Consider the following 15,241-nt stretch of genomic DNA (forward strand, 5'->3'; position numbering starts at 1 on the left):
TAACATCACCTTAGATTTGCTGAGTCATACTTCCTATATTTTTCTCATCTTCCCTCTTATATTTGTCTCTTTATTACCCTGAATTAGTTTATACTCTTGTCATTTCTTACCTGGATTACTCCAGTAGCCTCTTCATATTTCCCTTTCTTTATTGCATTCCTGTTTTAATCTTTCTTCTTCGGTGCCACCAGAATAGTCTTTTCAGTAATAACAATCCTGGGGTCTAAATTCTTTAGTGGCTCTTTATTGTTTTCATTATTTCCAAACTCCTGAGCCTGAATACAAGTTCTATTATAATTTTGACATTACCTGCCTTTTCAGCGTTTTAAGTCTCTCAACTCTCATCTGTGCTCAGTCCTTTTACAGAAAACTAGTTGTTTATTTTAGGAATCCATGTTTTGCTTCCGAAAGTATTCCTTGCTCCTTTATCTTCTTTGCTTTACTCACATTTGTCCTTTTAGGACTACAGCATACCTAAAGGATCTATTCTGTGCTAGGCACTGTCCTGAGCACTTTACATATATGAATTCATTTTATCATCATAACAACTTCTATGGCATATTCAGTTATTATCTGCCTTTGTCAAATTAGGAAACTACGGTACAGGGAAGTTGAGTAATTTGCCCATCATAGAATCTTTCCTAACTTCCTTCCTTTGAATTAAGGCCCCTTCCGCTATATGCTTAACTCTGTCATACTGCTTGCCATAATGTGCTGCTATTAGTTTATCTTTCATTTGATCTGAGCTGTTGGAAGGAATATTATATGTATTTCATAAATATTTCATAATGAAGATGAGGCTTAAAAGCACATTTATGAAATGGATTTGGAGATTTTGACCTTAAGTTTATTTTTGAGATATTATGTCTTTGTTAGTATTGCATTGATAATTAGATTTCACCTGGATTTCAGTTCACTTCTGGATAATATATTTAGAGGGTATAGACAATACAGGAAATCAGGATGATAAATGGGGTTCTAATCCATGTTATGAGAGAAGAGTCAAGAGTTGGATATTTGTCACCCAGCAAAAATTCACAGGAGACATGGTGGCTCTTACAAGTTGCCAAGTTGGCCAGGTGTGGTACCTCTCACCTGTAATCCCAGCACTTTGGAAGGCCAAGGTGGGTGGATCACTTGAGGTCAGGAGTTTGAGACCAGCCTGGGCAAGATGGTGAAACCTGTCTTTAAAAAAAACACAAAAATAATAGATGGCTGTGGTGTCATGTGCCTGTAGTACCAGCCACTCAGGAGCCTGAGGTGGGAGACTCGCTTGAACCCTGGAGGTGGAGGTTGTAGTGAGCCAAGCTTGCACCACTGCACTCCAGCCTGAGTGACAGAGCAAGACACTGTGTCTAAAAAAAAAAAACAACAGATTTTGAAAGCCTTATTTTTTATGCCTGGCAAGGAGACATATACATGAATAGGAATGGACATGCCAGGTAAATGGACTTCAATTTAATATGTGAAAAGAAAAGATTTTTCCCAGGCCATTTAATATGTGAAAAGAAAAGATTTTCCCTAAGCATAACAGAATGGCATAGACAGCCTTACATTAGATAGCAGGTCATCTCTCCTGGATATTAAGACCAAGGCTAGATAACCATTTACCTAGGGGATATTGCAGAGGGAATGCAGACATAATGGACTGACGTCCATCCGTCTTGAGATTGCATGCAACTGAAGCCAGAAGAAATGCACTTCATGTTCTAAGAGTGATCAACTAGGAATTAATTCACTGTTTATATGCTACTGAGAGAACTAAAATACTAGTAGTAGGGGCCTGGCGCGTTGGCTCACGCCTGTAATCCCAGCACTTTGGGAGGCCGAGGTGGGTGGATCATGAGGTCAAGAGATCGAGACCATCCTGGTCAACATGGTGAAACCCCGTCTCTACTAAAAATACAGAAAATTAGCAGGGCATGGTGGCACGTGCCTGTAATCCCAGCTACTCAGGAGACTGAGGCAGGAGAATTGCCTGAACCCAGGAGGTGGAGGTTGCGGTGAGCCGAGATCGCGCCACTGCACTCCAGCCTGGGTAACAAGAGCAAAACTCCGTCTCAAAAAAAAATAAATAAATAAAAATAAAATAAAATAAAATACTAGTAGTAGTAATTACTTGATTATAGGAAATAATTTTTCTGTTGATTACAGATAGAACCTATCTCCTGCCTGCTTATATAGTCTAAATTTATGAATTAATGATTAATAGTTATTTAGGGTAGAGCTAAGGTGGGCATTTGTGTTCATTTTTGAAATATACTATATACCTCTGGTGTTTGGAGGGCCTGGAGAAGGTGGACATATGAAGTATGGAAGTGGTGAACATGGGGTCTCAAAACGTTCTATTAATAGTTTACTTAAGTAATCTGTAGGAAAAGTACATGTTTGTTTGTTTATAGCTTATGAATACTATGAATGTTCTTTGAATATATTCTGTGTTTAATTTTTAAAAATCAAATGCAAACTGAATTATAACATTTGTTAAATATGGGTGGTGTTTTGACTATATATTATGTCTGTTTTTCTCTAAATAAGATATTTTGTAATATAGAAAGAAAAATGAGATAGTTAACACTTTAAAAACATACTTGCTAAAAATAAGCTCCCTGAAGTTATATATTGCCCATCTGCACATAACTGCTTTGATGGTGAATAATTGTGTGTGAGAGTAATTGACCCTTGTCTACAGAACTAGACAGTACGGATGGTGCCAAAGTTTTTAGTAAACAACCAGGAAGAATCCAAAGAGTAGCAAGAGGATCAGGTGTATCAACAAGAGATGTTCAAGAACTATTGACTCAATATACCAAGTTTGCACAGATGGTAAAAAAGATGGGAGGTATCAAAGGACTTTTCAAAGGTAAGAAAAAATAAGCTTGTTATTAGTTAACAGACAGAAAAGAAGCTGATAAAAAAAGAGTACTGAAATTCACAGCTGAATTTAATGTTATTTTGAAGTACTTCCAAGATTGATAGAGTGACCCGTGATTTATCTGTTTTCATAGTCAAGTAATAAACATTAATTTAAAAAAAAACTTACATCTTTGTAGTGTGGGTAAACGAAAAAAATAAATAAAAAATAAAACAATGATTTTTTTTTTTTTTTTTTTTTTGAGACAGTTTCGCTCTTGTTACCCAGGCTGGAGTGCAATGGCGCGATCTCGGCTCACCACAACCTCCACCTCCTGGGTTCAGGCAGTTCTCCTGCCTCAGCCTCCTGAGTAGCTGGGATTACAGGCACACACCACCGTGCCCAGCTAATTTTTTGTATTTTTAGTAGAGACGGGGTTTCACCGTGTTGACCAGGATGGTCTCGATCTCTTGACCTCGTGATCCACCCACCTCGGCCTCCCAAAGTGCTGGGATTACAGGCGTGAGCCACTGCGCCCGGCCCAATTTTATTTTTATGAAGACATTATATTTAGATAATATAAGGAAAAAAAAATTACCTTTACTCCCCAGAGAATCCAATGGATCCTACTGCAAATAACAGTTGCTATAACTAAGTCGGGCACGGTGGCTCATGCCTGTAATCCAAGCACTTTGGAGGCCAAGGTGGGCAGATCACCTGAGTTCGGGAGTTCAAGACCAGCCTGACTAACATGGTGAAACCTCGTCTTTAAAAAAAAAAAATAGTTGTTATAACTAATGTTTTCTTCTGATATATCATAACTGTTTTTTCATGTTGTCAAATAGTCTTCAAAATATAATTCTTTGCTGGGTGTGATGGCTCCTGCCTATAATCCTAGCACTTTGGGAGGCCGAGAGGGGCGGATTATTTGAGGTCAGGAGTTGAAGACCAGCCTGGCCTGCATGGTGAAACCCTGTCTTTACTTAAAATACAAAAAATAGGCCCAGCACCATGGCTCATACCTGTAATCCCAGCACTTTGGGAAGCCGATGCAGGTGGATCATGAGGTCAGGAGTTCAAGACCAGCCTGGCCAAGATGGTGAAAACTCGTCTCTACTAAAAATACAAAAATTAGCCAGGTGTGGTAGTGGGTACCTGTAATCCCAGTTACTTGGGAGGCTGAGGCAGGGAGAATCACTTGAACCCAGGATGTGGAGCTTGCAGTGAGCCGAGATCATGCCAGTGCACTCTAGCCTAGGGGACAGAGCAAGACTCCATCTCAAAAAAGAAAAAAAAAAAAAAAAAAGGTACAATTTTACTAATGGTGACTTACTCACAGATATAAGTAAAGTATTAGCATAAATCATAGCCTTAAGAAAGTCCTTTAAATGTCCTTTTATATAGAATTTTACATGTTCTTCAAAAAATAGTATGTAATTGAGATAAAGATTAGAAGGGAATATGTTGAAATAGAAATAATTATGTTAGAGTGATAAGATTATGTAATTTTTTCTTTGTATTTACTCTTTGTATCTCTTTGTATTTTCTTTGTATTTACTCAGTTCATCAAACTTTCTTTTTTTTATTACTTTTTATTTAATTAATTTATTATTATTACTATTTTTGAGACAGAGTTTCACTCTTGTTGCCCAGGCTGGAGTGCAGTGGCACATCTCAGCTCACTGTAACCTCTGCCTCCCAGGTTCAAGCAATTCTCCTATCTCAGCTTCCAGAGTAGCTGGGATTACAGGCATGCGTTACCATACCCAGCTAATTTTGTATTTTTATTAGAGACGGAGTTTTTCCATGTTGGTCAGGCTGTTCTTGAACTCCTGACCTCAGGTGATTCACCCTCCTTGGCCTCCCAAAGTGCTGGGATTACAGGTGTGAGCTTCTGCGCCCGGCCAATTTTTGTTTTTTGAGACAGAGTTTCGCTCTTGTTACCCAGGCTGGAGTGCAATGGCGCGATCTCAGCTCACCGCAACCTCCGCCTCCTGGGTTCAGGCAATTCTCCTGCCTCAGCCTCCTGAGTAGCTGGGATTACAGGCATGCGCCACCGTGCCCAGCTAATGTTTTGTATTTTTAGTAGAGACGGGGTTTCACCGTGTTGACCAGGATTGTCTCGATCTCTTGACCTCGTGATCAACCCGCCTTGGCCTCCCAAAGTGCTGGGATTACAGGCGTGAGCCACCGTGCCCAGCTAATTTTTTGTATTTTTAGTAGCGACAGGGTTTCACCATGTTGGCCTAGCTGGTTTCAAACTCCTGGCCTCAAGTGATCTGCCTGCCTTGGTCCCCTGAAGTGGTGGGATTACAGGCATGAGCCACTGTGCCCAGCCCCCTCAAACTTTCTGTTATACCCTGATTATATTACCTCCCACACTGACTCAAAATATTTTTTTTTTCAGGTGGCGACATGTCTAAGAATGTGAGCCAGTCACAGATGGCAAAATTGAACCAACAAATGGCCAAAATGATGGATCCTAGAGTTCTTCATCACATGGGTAAATACCAAGTTGTTGGCAGTTGCTAATGCAGTTTAATTTATAAGGGTTGAGTTTTAATTATAAGCTTTTTGTTGTGATATTAAGAAAATCTGTTCAAAAGATGTCTGATTTTAGGGAAATGGTCATCTGAATCCTAAGTTGAATTAAATTGTACTAGTGGCTTATTAGCTGAGGTCTTATTCACTGCTCTGCTGCCATCTTTGAGATTTTTGAGCAAGCTATTTAATCATCTTTTGTTTGTTTGTTCTGGTGACTTTTTCCCTTGTTTTAGAACCTGGATATTTTTAATGATACAACTGAGGATTTTTAACCTTAGTTCTACTTTGACTGTATAACCTTTACAAATTTCCTTAAACTTTCTGAACCTCACTTTCCCCTTCTGTAAAATCACAGATGATATTTCATCAACAAATTGTGACAATTAAATGAGATGATATATATGAAAACATTCAGTATGATTTCTGGGCATATAGTAGATGTTCAATAAATGAATTAATTTCTTTTTGTAAGTCCTATGAAATAATCCCCTATTAATTATTTTTTACATAACTTAGAGGAAGACCCTTTTGGATTTATAAGAAAAAGAATTTTAGATTTTTTTTTTTTTTTTGAGACAGTTTCACTCTTGTTGCCAGGCTAGAGTGCAGTGGCCAATCTTGGCTCACCGCAACCTCCACCTCCTGGGTTCAAGAGATTCTTCTGCGTCAGCCTCCCGAGTAGCTGGGATTAGAGGCATGTGCTATCACGCCTGGCTAATTTTGTATTTTCAATAGAAAAACAGTTTCTGAGACTCTATGTTTGGATCCCCTTCCACGAACACTCCCTTCGTGGGAGCCTCTCTTCTCCTAAACTCCCTCTCTCTCTATTCCCTTCCACTCAGTGTGGAAGCTCCTTTCCTCTCCTGCATTCCATTTTTCTGCATTCTCTCACTCAGTGTGAGAGTTAGCTGTTTCTCTCTCCTTCTCCTGTTCCTCTCCCTAAATAAATCACTTTCTACAAAAATAAAAAAATAAAAAGAAACGGAGTTTCTCCATCTTGGTCAGGCTGTTGTTGAACTCCTGACCTCAGGTGATCTGCCCACCTCAGCCTCCAGAAGTGCTGGGATTACAGGTGTGAGCCACTGCACCCGGCCTTTTGTTTAGATTTATTGACTGTGTGATGGGTACTATCCTAAGATCTTTTTATGTATCACCTCATTTATTCCTCACCATAACTCCATAAGATAGCCTATTCATTCTCTTTTAGTGATGATGATACTGGTGATAATATAAATTTTTAGGTGGTATGTTCTTTAAGGCTGATGACTAAACTGCAATCAGAATTCAGTATTTTTAGAAGTACTTATTAGGCAAAAGTAATAAATGTTATGCTGGGCATGGTGGCTCACGCCTGTAATCCCAGCACTTTGGGAGGCTGAGGTGGGTGGATCACCTGAGGTCAAGAGTTCGAAACCACCCTGACCAAGAAGGTGAAACCCCATCTCTATTAAAAAAAGAAAAAAGTAATAAATGTTTCCAGTTCTGCTTAATAATTAGCTGTTTTTAACTCTTGTTTCCCTACTTTTGTTCTAGGTGGTATGGCAGGACTTCAATCAATGATGAGGCAGTTTCAACAGGGTGCTGCTGGCAACATGAAAGGCATGATGGGATTCAATAATATGTAAAGAAAATGCCTTAATATAAACTGACTCAGTTGAATACCTAATTTGCTGAAACCTCAGAGTTTCCCTTCTTTTTGAAAATTGGGGGGAAAATGTATTTTTCTTGCCTATCATGCCCTCTTTTCTTCTCACCCTATTTCCCCCTCCTTTTCTTTTTCCTTCCTTCTTTCTTCCCTTTAATATAAGGGAGAAATATATGGTTTTTGTGGAAACATTATATTTTTGCTTTAGATTTTTCTTCTGTTTTCACCATCATAACAAAACAAATCATGATGTAAAATTTTAGTACTTAAAGGTTTTTAATTGGCTCGAAGGCCAAGCATTAAATTTGTAAACGGTCCTGGTCAGTAGTTAAATAATGTTTCAATTAAAGTGCTGTAAAATAAACTTCAAAGTGGTTATAAGTTAAAAGGTTGTTAACTTTCTTTATGTCTAAAAATTTATCAGTTTGATTATCACATACAAAACTAAACAGAAAAGCCAATAGATAAATGTCATTTAAAACTATGCCTGGAGCTGGACATGGTGGCTCACACCTGTAATCCCAGGACTTTGGGAGGCTGAGGTGGGTGGGTCACCTGAGGTCAGGAGTTCCAGATCAGCCTGGCTAACAGGTGAAACCTCATCTCTACTAAAAATACAAACACTAGCCAAGTGCGTTGATGCACATCTGTAGTCCCAGCTACTTGGGATGCTGAGGCAGGAGAATTGCTTGAACCTGCGAGGCGGAGGTTGCAGTGAGCCGAGATTTGCACCACTGCACTCTACTCTGGGTGACAGAGTGAGACTTGGTCACAAAACAGCAACAACAAAAGAAAACAAAACCTATGACTGGAAATAAACCTTTAATGGGAAATACGGTAGAGTAACGTTATCATTAGAGTATTAGGAACTTTTGTTTAACTTAGAATAATTAAGATAATTTTGGCCAGGCGCGGTGGCTCACGCCTGTAATCCCAGCACTTTGGGAGGCTGAGGCGGGTGGATCATGAGGTCAAGAGATTGAGACCATCCTGGTCAACATGGTGAAACCCCATCTCTACTAAAAATACAAAAATTAGGCTGGGCGCGGTGGCTCACGCCTATAATCCCAGCACTTTGGGAGGCCGAGGCGGGTGGATCACGAGGTCAAGAGATCGAGACCATCCTGGTCAACATGGTGAAACCCCATCTCTACTAAAAATACAAAAATTAGCTGGGCATGGTGGCGCACGCCTGTAGTCCCAGCTACTCGGGAGGCTGAGGCAGGAGAATTGCTTGAACCCAGGAGACGGAAGTTGCGGTGAGCCGAGATCGCGCCATTGCACTCCAGCCTGGGTAACGAGAGCGAAACTCTGTCTCAAAAAATAAAATAAAATAAAGATAATTTTTGCCATAGAAAAATCTTAGCTCTGCCATTTAAATTGAAATTAAGAGGCCAGGTGCAGGAGCTCATGTCCAGGCTGGTCTGGAACTCATGAGCTCAAATGATCCACCTGTCTCGGTCTTCCAAAGTGCTGGGATTACAGGCGCAAACCACTGCACCCAGCCAATCATTGATTTGTGTGTGTGTGTGTGTTAAAGACAGAGTCTTGCTCTGTTGCCCAGGCTGGAGTGCAGTGGCATGATCTTGGCTCACTGTAACCTCTGCCTCCCAGGTTTAAGTGATTCTTCTACCTCAGCCTCCTGAGTTGCTGGGATTACAGTCACACGACACAACACCTGGCCTTTTTTTTTCTTTTTTTTCTTTTTGAGAGACAGAGTCTCAATCTGTCGCTCAGGCTTAAGTGCAATGGCATGATCTCGGTTCACTCAGCTTCCCTAGTAGCTGGGATTACAGGCATGCACCACTATACCCAGCTAATTTTTTTGTATTTTTAGTAGAGATGGGGTTTCACCATGTTGGCCGTGCTGGTCTTTAATTCCTGGCCTCAAGTGATGTGCCCACCTTGTCCTCCCAAAGTGCTGGGATTACAGGCATGAGCCATTTAACCTAATGTTAGAGTTTTTTTTTTTTTTTTTTTTTTTTTTTGAGACGGAGTCTCACTCTGTTGCCCAGGCTGGAGTGCAGTGGTGCAATCTCAGCTCACTGCAACCTCCACCTCCTGGGTTCAAGCAATTCTCCTGCCTCAGCATCCTGAGTAGCTAGGATTACAGGTTTCACCACGCTCGTCAGGATGGTCTAAAACTGACCTTGTAATCCACCTGCCTCAGCCTCCTAAAATGCTGGGATTACAGGTGTGAGCCACTGTCCCAGCCTATCATTGATTTTTTTAGAGCCATTTTTGTTATGTTTTCTACATACCAAAAATATACTTGAAGAAGTTGATATACTTTGATGATAATAGCTAATGTATACATCTCCTAAAGGAAAAATAATTGCAAATATTAGGTTGTCACTATTACATATTAAAAATAATGACTTGACAGTAGTTCGAGATCAGCCTGACCAACATGGTGAAACCCTGCCTCTATTGAAAATATAAAAATTAGCCGGATGTGGTGGCATATGCCTGTAATCTCAGCTACTTGGGAGGCTGAGACAGCGGAATCCCTTGAACCTTGGAGGTGGAGGCTGCAGTGAGCCAAGATCACGCCATTGGACTCCAGTCTGGGTGACAAGAGTGAAACTCCATCTCAAAAAAAAAAAAAAAAAAGGCCTGAACCTAAAATAAAAGTTAAAAAAAAAAATAATGAGAATGGGACAAAGTTTATTTGGTTTTTGGTTTTCTTGGATTGCTGTATGAGTCATTTAGAACAATGGCTTTTAAATAAGGAATTGACAACACTGGAATAATTATTAATATTCCTATTTATTATTGACATCAATAAGATTATATGGTATAACAGTGTATTTTGAGTTAGTATGAACTGATCTTCAGCAAGGATTGATTTGTAGAAGTAGGAGAGAATGAAAAAAAAGTTTTTTTTTTTCTTTTTTAGATGGAGTCTTGCTCTGTCACCCAGGCTGGAATGCAGTGGTGCAATCTCGGCTCACTGCAACCTCTGCTTCCCTGGTTCAGGCGATTCTCCTGCCTCAGCCTCCTGAGTAGCTGGGATTACAGGCTCGTGCCACCACGCCTGGCTAATTTTTTTGTATTTTTTAGTAGAGATGGGGTTTCACCATGTTAGCCAGGATGTTCTCAATCTCCTGACCTCGTGATCCACCCACTTCGGCCTCCCAAACTGCTAGGATTACAGGCGTGAGACACCTCGCCTGGCCTAAGAAATAGTTTTTATGGTACTAATTTTTTATGGCTTGTGTTTTTAAAAAGTCTTGTAAACTGACTTTAAAAAACAATTACATAAGGAATATAACTGGGCTGGGAGTGATGGCTCATGCCTGTTATCTCAGCACTTGGGCTGAGGTGGGCGGGCGGATCACCTGAGGTCTGGAGTTCAAGACCAGCCTGGCTAACATGGTGAAACCCCATCTCTACTAAAATTTTTTTTAAAAATTAGTCGGGCGTGGTGGCGGGTGCTTGTAATCCCAGCTACTTGAGAGGCTGAGTCAGGAGAGTTGCTTGAACTCAGGAGGTGGAGGTTGCAGTGAGCTGAGACCAGGCCACTGCACTCAGCCTGGGCAACAAGAATGTGAAACTTCCTCTCAAAAAAAAAAAAAAAAAAAAGAATGCAATTGATTTTCTTGTTAACTTGGGCAAACATTTTATATCCCACTAGTTTTTTTGCTAGCTAAAGACTAGAATAACCCTATAGAAAATTATATACCATGTTAAAATGATGTATCTTGTGTTCTGCAGAAATCTTACCAAGCTATAGACATTTGACAATAGAGAAAATACTGTTCTCCAAAGTAGTTTCTAATTAAACTGATGCATACTACCTTTTCTAGGTACACGTTTGTGATTTCTATTCTCAGGGTATCAATTTTGCATATTGACAAAAAAAGGAAATTGAGACATTTGGCCATAATAACCTTTATGGCTTCAGGCATAGTTTTAAATATTTGTGTCTGACACAAACCATATTTTTCAGAAGCAGAAACAACAGTGACAAGACAGGCACAGTGAACAAGACATTGATGCACAACTGTAGAACCAGTTACTTGTGAGGCTGACGTGGGAGAATCAGTCAGTTGCTTGAGTCCAGGAGTTGGTGGCCGCAGTGAGCTATGATCATTGATGAATAGTCACTGCTGATGAATAGCCACTGCACTCTAGCCTTGGTAACATAGTGAGACCTCATCTAAAAAACAACTGAGTACAGTAGCTCATGCCTGTAATGCCAGCACTTTTGAGAGGCTGAGGTGGGCAGATCGCTTGAACCCAGGAGTTCCAAACCAGCCTGGGAAAGAAATTCCACTGCTACAAGAGATACAGAAAGTAGGCTGGGCACAGTGTCTCATACCTGTGAAACCAGCACTTTGGGAGGCCAAGGTAGACGGGTCACTTGAGGTTAGGAGACCAGCCTAACCAACATGGTAAAACCCCATTTTTACCAAAAATACAAAAATTAGCTGGGCCTGGTGGAGGGCGCCTGTAGTCCCAGCTACTTGGGAGGCTGAGGCAGTAGAATCACTTGAACCTGGGAGGCAGAAGTTGCAGTGAGCCAAGATTATGCCACCACACTCCAGCCTGGGTGACAGAGTGAGACTCTCTCTCAAAAAAAAAAAAAAAAAAAAGTCAGATGTCGTGGTGTGTGCCTGTAGTACCAGCTTCCTAGAGGACTGAGGTGGGAGAATCGCTTGAGCCTAGGCGGTCAAGGCTGCAATGAGCCAAAACGGCACCACTGCATTCCAGCCTGGATGACGGTGAGACCCTGTCTTTAAATAAATAAATAAAACAAAGGACAACTAAAGGTTCAGGATACCTTGTTCAGCTTCCCTTTCTCTTTCTTTTTCTGCTAAAATTAGGGAATTGAAAATGTTCTTTAAAATTGATTCCATTAGGTTCTCAAACTGGCATTTTAGTTACAAAAGCTATCCTTCAGTTCTCACAATTTTTATCGAGGTGATGTTTCACAGCCTAAGTACCATAGACCTGTATTAGTTTGTTTTGATGCTGTTGATAAAGACATACCCAAGGCCGGGCGCGGTGGCTCACACCTATAATCCCAGCACTTTGGGAGGCTGAGGCGGGTGGATCACGAGGTCAAGAGATCGAGACCATACTGGTCAACACGGTGAAACCCCGTCTCTACTAAAAATACAAAAAAATTAGCTGGGCATGGTGGTGCACGCCTGTAGTCCCAGCTACTCGGGAGGCTGAGGCAGGGGAATTGCTTGAACCCAGGAGGCGGAGGTTGCAGTGAGCCGAGATCGCGTGATTGCACTGCAGCCTGGGTAACAAGAGTGAAACTCCATCTCAAAAAAAAAAAAAAGACATACCCAAGACTGGGTAATTTATAATGAAAATCAGGTTTAATGGACTTACAGTTCCAGGTAGCTGGGGAGGCCTCACAATCATGATGGAGGGCAAAAGGCACATCTTACATGGCAACAAGAGAGAATGAGAACCAGGCGAAAGAGTTTTCCCCCTTAAAAAACCATCAGATCTCATGAGATTTATTCACTACTATGAGAACAGTATGGGGGAAACCACCTCCATAATTCATTTATATTCCCCCAGGTCCACAGCCAAACCATATCATTCTGCCCCAGCCCCTCCCAAATCTTACATTTCAAAACCAATCAGGCCTTCCCAACAGTCCCCCAAAGTCTTATTTCAGCATTAACTCAAAAGTTCACAGTCCAAAGTCTCATCTGAGACAAGGCAAGTCCCTTCCACCTCTGAACCTGTAAACCTGTGAAGTCAAAAGCAAGTTAGTTACTTTCTAGATACAATGAGGGTACAGGCATTGGGTAAATACAGCCATTACAAATGGCAGAAATTGGCCAAAACAAAGGGGCTACAGGCCCCATGCAAGTCCGAAATCCAGTGGGGCAGTCAAATCTCAAAGCTCCAAAATGATATCCTTTGATTCCATGTCACATTTCCAGGTCACACCTGATGCAAGAGCTGGGCTCCCAGAGCCTTGGGCAGCTCTGCCCCTGTGGCTTTGCAGGGAACGGTCCCCATCCTGGCTGCTTTCACAGGCTGATGTTGTCTGTGGCTTTTCCAGGTGCATAGTGCAAGCAGTTGGTGGATCTACCATTCTGGGGTCTGAAGGATGGTGGCCCTCTTTTCACGGCTACACTAAGTAGTGCCCCAGTGGGCTCCAACCCCACATTTTCCTTCTGGACTGCCCTAGCAGAGGTTCTCTGTGAGGGCCCTGCCCCTACAGCAATCTTGAATTCCTACATCTGAGTGTTTCCTTATATCCTCTGAAATTTAGGTGCAGGTTCCCAAACCCCAGTTCTGTGCACTTGCAGGCTCAACACCAAGTGGAAGCTGCAAAGGCTTGGTACTTGCACCCTCTGAAGCCATGGCCTGAGCTGTACCTTGGCCCCTTTTAGCCATGGCTAGAATGGCTGGGACACAGGGCACCAAGTCCCAAGGCTGCACACAGCAGGAGGGCCCTGAGCCCAGCCTACAAAACCATTTTTTCCTCCTAGGCCTCTAGGCCTGTGATGGAAGAAGCTGCTGCAAAGGTCTCTGACATGCCCTGGAGACATTTTCCCCATTGTTTTGGTGATTAACATTTGGCATTTTTTTTTTAGATGGAATTTTGCTCTTGTTGCCCAGGCTGGGGTGCAATGGCATGATCTCAGCTCACCACAACCTCTGCCTCCTGGGTTCAAGCAGTTCTCCTGCCTCAGCCTCCTGATTAGCTAGGACTACAGCCATGTGCCACCACGCCCAGCTAATTTTGTAGTTTTAGTAGAGATGGGGTTTCTCCATGTTGATCAGATTGGTCTCGAACTCCTGACTTCAGGTGATCCACCCACCTCAGCCTCTCAAAGTGCTGGGATTACAGGCATGAGCCACCATGCCAGGCGGCTCCTCATTACTTATGCAAAGTTCTGCATCCAGCTTGAATTTCTCCTCAGAAAATGGGTTTTTCTATCACATAGGCTGAAAATTTTCTGAATTTTTATGCTGTTTCCCTTTTAAAACAGAGTACTTTTAACAGCCCCCAAGTCACCTCTTATTTTTTTAAAACCGTGTTGCATATTGAACAAGTCACCTCTTGAATGGTTTGCTGCTTAGCAATTTCTTCTACCAGATACCCTAAATCATCTCCCTCAAGTTCAGAGTTCCACAAATCTCCAGGGCAGAGGCAAAATACTGCCAGTCTTTTTGCTAAAACATAGCAAGAGTCACCTTTACAAGCCAGTTCCAAACAAGTTCTTCATTTCAATCTGAGACCACCTCAGCCTGGATTTCATTGTCTATATCATTATCAGCATTCTGGTCAAAGCCATTTAACAAATCTCTAGGGGCCGGGCGCGGTGGCTCAAGCCTGTAATCCCAGCACTTTGGGAGGCCGAGGCGGGTGGATCACGAGGTCAAGAGATCGAGACCATCCTGGTCAACATGGTGAAACCCCGTCTCTACTAATACAAAAAATTAGCTGGGCACGGTGGCGCGTGTCTGTAATCCCAGCTACTCAGGAGGCTGAGGCAGGAGAATTGCCTGAACCCAGGAGGCGGAGATTGCGGTGAGCCGAGATCGCGCCATTGCGCTCCAGCCTGGGTATCAAGAGCGAAACTCCGTCTCAAAAAAAAAAAACAAAAAAAAAAAAAACAAATCTCTAGGAAGTTCCAAACTTTTCCACATTTTCCTGTCTTATTCTGAGCCCTCCAAACTGTTCCAACCTCTGCCTGTCACCCAGTTCCAAAGTCGCTTCCACATTTTTGGGTACTTTACAGCAGCACCCCACTCTATCAGTACCAGTTTATTATATTAGTCTGTTTCATGCTGCTGATAAACACATACCCAAGACTGGGTAATTTATAATGAAAAAGAGGTTTATTTGACTCACAGTTCCACGTGGCTGGGGAGGCCTCACAATTATGATGGAAGGTGAAAGGCACATCTTACATGGCAGCAGACGAGAGAATGAGAACCAAGCAAAAGGGGTTTCCCCTTATAAAACCATCAGATCTCATGAGACTTATTTGCTACCATGAGAACAGTATGAGTGAAACTGCCCTCATGATTCAATTAACTCCCACCAGGTCCCTCCCACAACATGTGGGAATTATGGGAGCTATGATTCACGATGAGATTTGGGTGGGAACACAGCTAAACCGTATATCAAAATAAAATCCTTTAATAATTTGAACAAATTTCCATTTGTTTTTCACTATTGTTAAAATTGACTCCAAAAAAAAAAATAA

General features: G+C 41.8%; 1 protein-coding gene across 2 annotated transcripts in view; it reads left to right on the forward strand.

Annotated features, from left to right (window-relative positions):
* Positions 1-15,241, forward strand: part of LOC105729434 (signal recognition particle subunit SRP54) — a 100,603-nt gene that overhangs the window by 46,007 nt on the left and 39,355 nt on the right. The window contains exons 14-16 of one of the 2 annotated variants that reach the window (XM_021674914.2): positions 2,693-2,863; positions 5,262-5,357; positions 6,932-7,431. In XM_021674914.2, the coding sequence (XP_021530589.1) occupies positions 2,693-2,863; positions 5,262-5,357; positions 6,932-7,023 (359 nt within the window). In that variant the 3' untranslated portion in view covers positions 7,024-7,431. Of the gene's footprint in view, positions 1-2,692; positions 2,864-5,261; positions 5,358-6,931; positions 7,432-15,241 lie in introns of those variants that run through there. The other variant, XM_064365788.1, reaches the window with a different exon arrangement.

Source organism: Aotus nancymaae, unplaced genomic scaffold (genome assembly GCF_030222135.1).
Source record: "Aotus nancymaae isolate 86718 unplaced genomic scaffold, 86718_ANA_hifiasm-v0.15.2.pri h1tg000062l, whole genome shotgun sequence".
Classification (NCBI taxonomy): Eukaryota; Metazoa; Chordata; class Mammalia; order Primates; family Aotidae; genus Aotus; species Aotus nancymaae.